At 41.9% G+C, this 8,247-nt stretch overlaps 1 protein-coding gene across 1 annotated transcript; it reads left to right on the plus strand.

Moving 5' to 3' along the window:
• Positions 1-1,165: 1,165 nt before the first annotated feature.
• Positions 1,166-3,034, plus strand: LOC306765666 (SCAN domain-containing protein 3-like; the record flags this gene model as incomplete). Its single annotated transcript, XM_079253150.1, has 1 exon — positions 1,166-3,034. One exon carries the CDS (start codon positions 1,166-1,168, stop codon positions 3,032-3,034), a length of 1,869 nt encoding a protein of 622 aa, XP_079109276.1.
• Between the last annotated feature and the right edge of the window lie 5,213 nt (positions 3,035-8,247).

Below are 8,247 nucleotides of genomic sequence, written 5' to 3' on the forward strand. Positions count from 1 at the left end.
TCATCCTCCTGCTTCACAATAATACAACAGCCCTGGTCTTACCATTAGAACAAACAGGCCACAGTTGTTTGAGCACACTTGCTTTGCCAGACCCTGGAGGTGTGAAAACAAGGTTTGGATTAAAGGATAGTCAGCAAATGGAAAACTTTAGCGGATGCAATGACATATCAAAGCGGAGCATCATTTCTGCCAAGTGTCCTCCGGGGTCCAGGGGAGAGGAGGTGTGCAATGTGTCTGGAAAAAACAGAGGAAAACGTCGTGGAGAACTTGAACCAGGTGAATATTAGAACGGCAGAACAAACATGAGACATTTGAAGATGCAAATAAGCTCATCTGTGAGGCGAAAATGTGCTGGAAAATCCAGCAATAATCCCAATAAAACTTTGATTGTCATTAATTGGCCGTTTTTTCATCGATGCTTACCTCCATTTAGCAAAGTTGGACGTTGTGTCACCGACGAGCCTTAATTAAATGATCTCCAGGTGGTTTGGTGAAGATATGGCACATGGAAACTTGTAAAATGTGAAGAAGAAGACGGCGACTGCGGCGAGGAAGAAGAATCCCATCAAGTGGGCGGAGCTGAAGGCGTTTAACCCCGCCCACGTTGAGACACGCCTCGCTCTGCACACTGCAGCCAGGGGTAGTTGATCAGAGACGCATGCAGCAGAGCTGGCCTTCTGAATGGAAATATTGTTGACCATCAGGTTTATTTAATGGTGGCCACCAAAACCGTGATGAGGATGAAACTGCGATGAATGGTGCAGCCCTACCGTGAAGTGCATCATGGGTATTCAGACAGAGCTGCTGGATCAGTAGGAGTGAAGACAAGCTGCAGTGAAGACTTGGGAAGAAAAGTCAGCGTGTTTTATCAAGTACATGAGTGCTGGGCTTTCATGACGTGAGCTTTATTTAAATGACGTACTTTATATCAGTGATCTCCAACCCCCGGGCCCGATACCGGGCCGTCGGTCATTTGGTACCGGGCCGCAAAGAAAGAAAAAATAATTTCCATTATTTTATTTTATTTTTACACAAATTATGTTTTATTTTGAAAAGTGACCAGTTTTTTTTTTTCTGTTGCTTCCGTCTCACTCTATGCAAGTCAAGGCCGCGACACCACACTTCACGTAATACATCCCGCTAAATTTAATCCCAAGCTCGCAAAATGAGCAAAAAACAAACTTCTTTAGATAGTTTCTTTGCAAAGGGAAAACGGTCCAATGAAGGGACAGAAGAGGAACCTGCACCCGCTAAAAAAGGGAAAGCTGCCTTTAACAGGCAGTATCAAGAAACATATTTAAAATATGGATTTATCGCCACGGGTGACTCCCACGCACCAAACCCACTGTGCGTTATATGTGGTGACCGGCTTTCTAATGAGGTGATGAAGCCTTCAAAATTGGTTCGCCACTTGGAGAGCAAGCACCCCATGGTAAAAGACAAGCCTTTAGAGTATTTTCAAAGGAAAAAACGTGAAAATGAAGGGCAGAAGCAGTTACTGATGGCCACCACGTCAACAAATTCGAGTGCACTGAGAGCATCATATTTGGTGGCTAACCATATTGCTAAGGCCAAGAAGCCATTCACTATTGGTGAAGACCTTATTCTACCCGCTGCCAAAGACATTTGCCATGAAATTCTAGGAGAGTCTGCTGTTAAAAAGATTGCAAAGGTGCCTCTTTCGGCGAGCACCGTCACCCGGCGCATTGAAGAAATAGCAGAGGACATTGAGACACAGTTGTTGGAGAGAATTAATAATTCACCTTGGTATGCTCCCCAGGTTGACGAGTCAACAGATATTGACAACAATGCACTACTTCTTGTTTATGTGCGATATCTTTATCAGGAGGATACGCACGAAGATATGTTGTGTGCACTATCGTTGCCGACTAAAACTACAGGTGCAGAACTATTCAAGTCGCTGAATGAATATATGTCAGGAAAACTAAAATGGTCCTTTTGTGTCGGCATATGCACGGATGGAGCTGCTGCCATGACTGGACGGTTGTCTGGTTTAACTGCTCGGATCAAGGAGGTTGCACCTGAATGCGAGTCTACGCATTGTGTCATTCACAGGGAAATGCTGGCTAGCCGAAAAATGCCACTGGAGTTGAGCAGCGTACTGAACGATGTGGTTAAAGTCATCAACCACATTAAAGCACACGCCCTTAATTCGCGCCTGTTTGAACAGCTTTGTGAAGAGATGGATGCGGACCACAAACGCCTCCTTTTATACACGGAGATAAGATGGTTATCACGAGGGAGATCGCTGGCCAGAGTATTTGAATTACGAGAGCCGCTGCAGAGATTTCTCTCTGAAAAAGAATCACCGCTGGCGCCACACTTCACTGATGAGGAATGGATCGCAAAACTGGCTTACTTGTGCGACATATTCAACCTGCTCAATGAACTGAACTTGTCACTTCAAGGAAAGATGACAACTATCTTCAAGTTAGCAGATAAAGTAGCCGCATTCAAAGCTAAACTGAATTTGTGGGGACGGCGTGTGAGCAGAGGCGCATTTGGCATGTTTCATACACTGGCAGGGATTTTGGATGAGAATCAGCTTGCGCCTTCGTTCTCCCAGCTGGTGCAAGAACACCTGTCCTTGCTGTCAGAAGAGTTTGAGCGCTACTTCCCAACCACAGAAGATCCAAGAACTGCCAAGGAATGGATCCGCAACCCATTTGTCAACAAACCGGGACAGTCCAGCATGTCGATGTGTGAAGAAGATCAACTGCTGGAGATTGCAAATGACGGGGGCCTTAAGCATCTGTTTGAGACATCAACTCTGCCGTTATTCTGGATGAAAGTCATGGCAGAATACCCCGAGATCGCCACAACAGCACTGAAAACCCTGTTGCCATTTCCGACATCGTATCTGTGTGAAGCTGGGTTTTCTGCAGTGACAGCAACCAAAACCAAATTACGGAGCAGACTGGATCTAAGTAGCACACTTCGGGTGTCATTGTCTCCCATAACCCCAAGATGGGACTGTCTCGTTGCAGCAAAACAAGCTCAGGGCTCCCACTGATTCAGTGCCGCTGTGATAAGCGAGCGAAATAATGAAGTTTGTTTTTGTGTTGTGTCTTATTTTGAAGGTATGTTGAAACATTATCATAGCGACCAGAGTGTGTTGCATTGTGTCGGGTAGAAACGATGTTGCTCATGTGATGTTTTGCTGTTGGTGTGACGTTACGAGGACACCGCTAATAAAGTTGCACATGATACCACAGTGGATTTACGTTCATTATTATTATTACTACAGAGGAAAACACAACAGTTTTTAATGCCGATCTTGTCATTTTATTTAGTTTTTATAAGCTTCACCTTTAGATTGGGCCGTGAAAATATTGTCAGACATTAAACCGGTCCGCGGTACAGAAAAGGTTGGGGACCACTGCTTTATATGAATGTTGATCATTAAGCACTATGCCGAAGAACAGTGAGTGCTTTTATTTTCTGTGTTTAAAGCTTGTACACGTGGAAGCTAAGCTGTCTGGACAGGCTGCACGTGCCTCGTCATGCGCCACCGTCCCCCCTCGTAAAGGAGAAATGACAACAGCGCCAAACCAAAAGAACTCCCTTTTCTCCTCATATCTGTTTGCTGCTAAGCTAGCAGTGAAGCTCCTCATACGTCTTATTGGACACAAATTGGCCAGTTTTCCTGTGGAAGTGTTAAAACATGCGGGACTGCAGTGGAAATTTCTCTCCTTTTTTAGGAATAATACACAGAACTGTGAGCAAGTTGTGATGAGCATCTGTGAATGCAGCAGTTTTTCTGCTTCCATTACAAGGGGAGATACATTTATCAGGTTTTTCTTGCTGCTTAACATGTGAGGGTGCATGTGTCAGCTACTGAAATGTACCTACGGAAAAAATGAGGGCTTCTTTTAATAAGGGCTGCAAATCTATTTTAACAAATGAAATTCCAGGCTTTGTAATAAATCTTGTTTGATCACATAAGAGGAAAAGAAAATGTGAAGAGAGATGTCTAAAATGTTTCATTTCTTCCTCCTAGACAAGTCTGAGATTTCTTTGAAAGCAAACTGAGACTAAGGTTTATTTCTCCTACGTCTCGGTTTGCTCTCGGGAGAAATAAGATGCACCAAATCTCAATGTAATCTCATTTGAAGTTTTAGAAGAGATCTCAACAAGCTCTGATATGATTCTCTGAGTTTCTCAACTTTAGTTTCTCTTTGTGATCTCAGGCAGAGAAATCAGAGAGCTCTCTCTATGAACTTAATCTCCTCTCATCCGGGCTTTAGTTCATGCTTCTCATATTAATCTCAGACAGAGCAAAGGAAGAGCTCTCCACAAACACTCACTGAAATCTCCCACTTAGAGAAATTTTTTCTTCTTTCCTATCATCTGATATCATGCTGACTTTATTGTAATCCACATTAATATTTCTTTTCTATGTTGGATTGTATGCAGAATGAATTGATTAAAATTACTGCAAATAGCATCTGCTTTTATATTAACCAACAGTTTTCCACAAAGAATTTGAAGTAGATTGCATGTAATTCACATTTTGTTTCATCAACCACATAAAAAAGATTATATTATATTATGTTTTATTATATTATATTATATTATATTGACTGCATTTGGAACAAAACCCCGGAACTTTGAACCCTGTAATGCAACCCAACTTTAGTATTTAGGAGAGAGCCATCAGTCACAAATGATGCATGGTCATTGGTTAAGAGAGCTACTCGGTGGCTAATGCTGTATCATGATTGGTTACTTCACAACGTAGTGAGGCGACTTAACGAGGTCAGGTCGTGTGGTACGTTTCTTCTTTTTTTGTGTGCTTAACGTGTGGAGTCTTTGGCAGAAGGAATGGAGGAAATGAATCTTGCAGGAGGAAAAAGAAGGGAAGCAGCATCTTTGTTAAACGCAGTTTGGGTAAATTTTAGATGGCGAGCGTTTACAGCGGCCTCTAGACACTTCCATAAATTGTATGTGCATGGAAAATGTGGATTTGTCATGCAGTGAAAGCAGTTTAAATAATGAAAATGTCTTCTTTATTTTCCAGGATGAATGCATGTGAAAATAATAAAAAAGAGACGGCCAAAAGAGCGGGAAAGCCACCGAAGAAGATCAGTTTTTATGAACCAGACCGCGGCTCACCAAGAGATAACCCAGCTGGGAATTGTCTTATTATTTCAATCCACAATTTAGCTCTAAATTCATATTGATTGTTATATTGTAACTTACCTTGGACACTATAATAAGCAACATCTTAGACACTCTGTGTTCTCTTTTCACTGGGATTAATAATCTTAATATACTGTCAGCTTGAGGTCCACATGTTGATTTCCAGGATGTTTTAAAGAAAAGGGAGTGGAACCCTCACTTGGAACTGTGTGTGTTTTACTGACAGATATTGGTTCAATTATTGCTACATTTGGGGTTCGGATTAGATTTGAAAAATGGGATTTCAATAAAATAAAAGTTCTCTTCCTGAAAATCTCTATTTTCCAGGTATTAGATTTAAAATGGGTCTGAAAATGTTGTTCCCTGCAGAAACTCTGTTCTCACTTCATTGCAGGTTTTAGAATGGAATACTTGTGTTGACAATGTGCTGAACTGTTTTAGTTGCTCATTATTTACAAATGAAAACTGTAATTATTGGGATGTTTTTTCTTTTTTAAACGTGTCTCTTCCTTTTCTTGACTTGTGCTTGCTGCTGTGTCCCTGTAAGGTAAAACATCTGCTGTGCTACAGGTGGTGAGCACCTGGAGGCATTAAAAGCTTTTCTGGACAAAGTGGAACAGATCCAACCTCAGGCTGGTCCTTGGGCTCCAAAGAACAGGTCTGGGAAGCAAGAGCTGTGTCCAGGAAGTGGCCTCTTCTTGTCCTCCACTCACCTGTCTGCAATCCATGCAGAAGCAAAGGACTGCCTTCGCTTATTCCACCTTCTTTTCAAGAACTTCTTTCCTGAAGCGGAGTGCCGACATGCTGTGGCGTTTGGGAAACACGGAAAGGTGCCAGATGGGAAGACAGTCCTGGACCAGTTCAAACTCAGTGGAATTTGAAGGAAGAATATGGTTCATTTGGTAGTGAATGATTTCTGGAAATGTTGTGGAAAAGTAGTGGAAATTCATCAGCAGAAATATCTGGGAAGCCAATATAGAGAGCCAAAGTCCCCCCCACAGAGGATCCCTTGGGATCTTATTGTGGAAAAAAACTGTGTGACAGTGAATCATGAGACAACTAATGTTTTGATCCTGCTTGAATTGTCATGAATTCCACATCTAGATTTTCTTCCTTCATTTTCTACACGGCTTAGTCCAGTTAAGCTGGAGCCTATCCCAGCAGTCATCAGGCCAGAGACGGGGTTCATCCCAGACAGGTCGCCAGTCCATCACAGGCACGTATTTCTCAGTTTAAAATCTACATTTACAAGTAAAAAAGTTCGTTAGCACACACTCAAGAAGTGCCTGAGTAACGTCATTCTTCCCAGAGCTGCTGAAGCAAGTGTTAACGCTAAACCCTGTGTGTTTTGTTCCGCCATGTGGTCACATTGAGCCCTGTTTTTTCTTTGCTTCAGCTGAAAAAGAATAGTTGTCACAGCATCAACACGTCAGAGCTCGGCTGCTAATGCTGATGGATGATATATGCCTGGTGGTGACCATGCAACTATTTAGTCTCGCTGCCACAAATGAACATCAGCCACATCTGACAGCTTTTCCCAGACTGCCACACATATTGTGCAGGATTACATTTAGTTTACTGGCCCGTTTCACCTGACTTTTTTCTTTAATCCTGGAAGCATTTGTAGGGATATGAATAATGTGGAACTGCTGATAAAGTTCATGGGATCAGAAGTTAAGTTGTCTATGGCTTTTCACTGCCCTACATATAGGGGTGTCACCATTCTCCAAATGCTTTATTCAGCTTGATTCTTGATAGTTTCACTCTGCCACTTTTAGTTTAGTCTCATCTAGAACCACTGGTTACCGTGGCAACTGCTTTAGTTTAAAACGTCTCAGAAGATGGTCTGCATGGCGTCATGAGTGATATTTCTTTTAATGTTGGGATTGTTTCAGTGTCCTCCCAGTTTGACTGGATTTCCTTCTGTGTGAACCAGAAACATATTAGAATGTGAATTTTGGATCTATGGAGGAAAAAAGTTCTTAATACTTAGTGGAAACTGCTGTTCCATGATAAAATGAGTCCTTTGTGTTTTTTCTTTGCTTTAATCTTGCAGCTTACATCATGCGCTGTAGTACACTGGATGGTTGGACACCGGATGAGAAAAGTAAGCTGATAAAAGTCTTCATAAACAAACGCTGCACAAGGGCCACAACACTGTAAATGACAGAATGTGGCATACTGAGACTTTTTTTAATGAGCCTGTTCAGAAAAGCCCTTGAATGCAAATGCTGCATGTTGGCCTCAGAGACTCTTTGACTGTTCAGTGTTGTGCATTGCTGTAAAGTCTTGTTGACACTGCTCATAATGCTTTCAGAGAATTGTTTCAAAACACAACTTTCCAAAAAGATGCATCTTTCTAGTTCCCATCTTATAATGATGACAATGTTAGAAGAGCTTTTGCTGTCAGTAAACGCTCTTTAACTTTCTTCCATTTGTTGTTCATGTCATTGTTAACTTTGCAACCACTTCAAATACTCAGCAGTCCTCAATTTTCAAGTACAATGACTATGTTGGAATTTAATAAAGATGAAGACTCCGCTTCAGATTTCTTTCTTCCTTTTTTTATGTGAAGTCATCTGCCATGTGCTGTAGAAGTAGAAAGCCTGATGGTGTTGGGTACATCTGCTACATCCCTCTGTCGTGTGGTAAAGAAAGAGTTCACCACCGTTGTTTTATTGCTCTATCATGATGTTATTAAGTGCATGGTCTGTGTTTAGGATGGTAAATCCAGTCAGGTGGGAGGAGAAGGTCACATGATTTAAGCATCCTGATAGTAGGACCTCAGGTGTGTGTGTGTGTGTGTGTGTGTGTGTGTGTGTGTGTGTCCAGTATTGCTCAGTTTCTTTTTCAAAGGAGAAATAAAGGAGCCATTAAAAGCAGTGCAGTGAAACTAGCAAGGAATCTCCCTAAAGTCTCCAGTATGACTCCCTCTAGTTATTCTGTCTCACCTATTTCTCCTGGTGAATTTTAGGAGAAACATATGAGAAACATTTTAGAGCAAATAGAAACTAAAATGAGGCTGAGATGAGAATCTCACATTTGTCTCTTGAGCTCTAAAAGAGCAACCTTTGAGCAGTAAAA

Source organism: Telmatherina bonti (genome assembly GCF_933228915.1).
Source record: "Telmatherina bonti genome assembly, chromosome: 14".
In the NCBI taxonomy this organism is placed as follows: Eukaryota; Metazoa; Chordata; class Actinopteri; order Atheriniformes; family Telmatherinidae; genus Telmatherina; species Telmatherina bonti.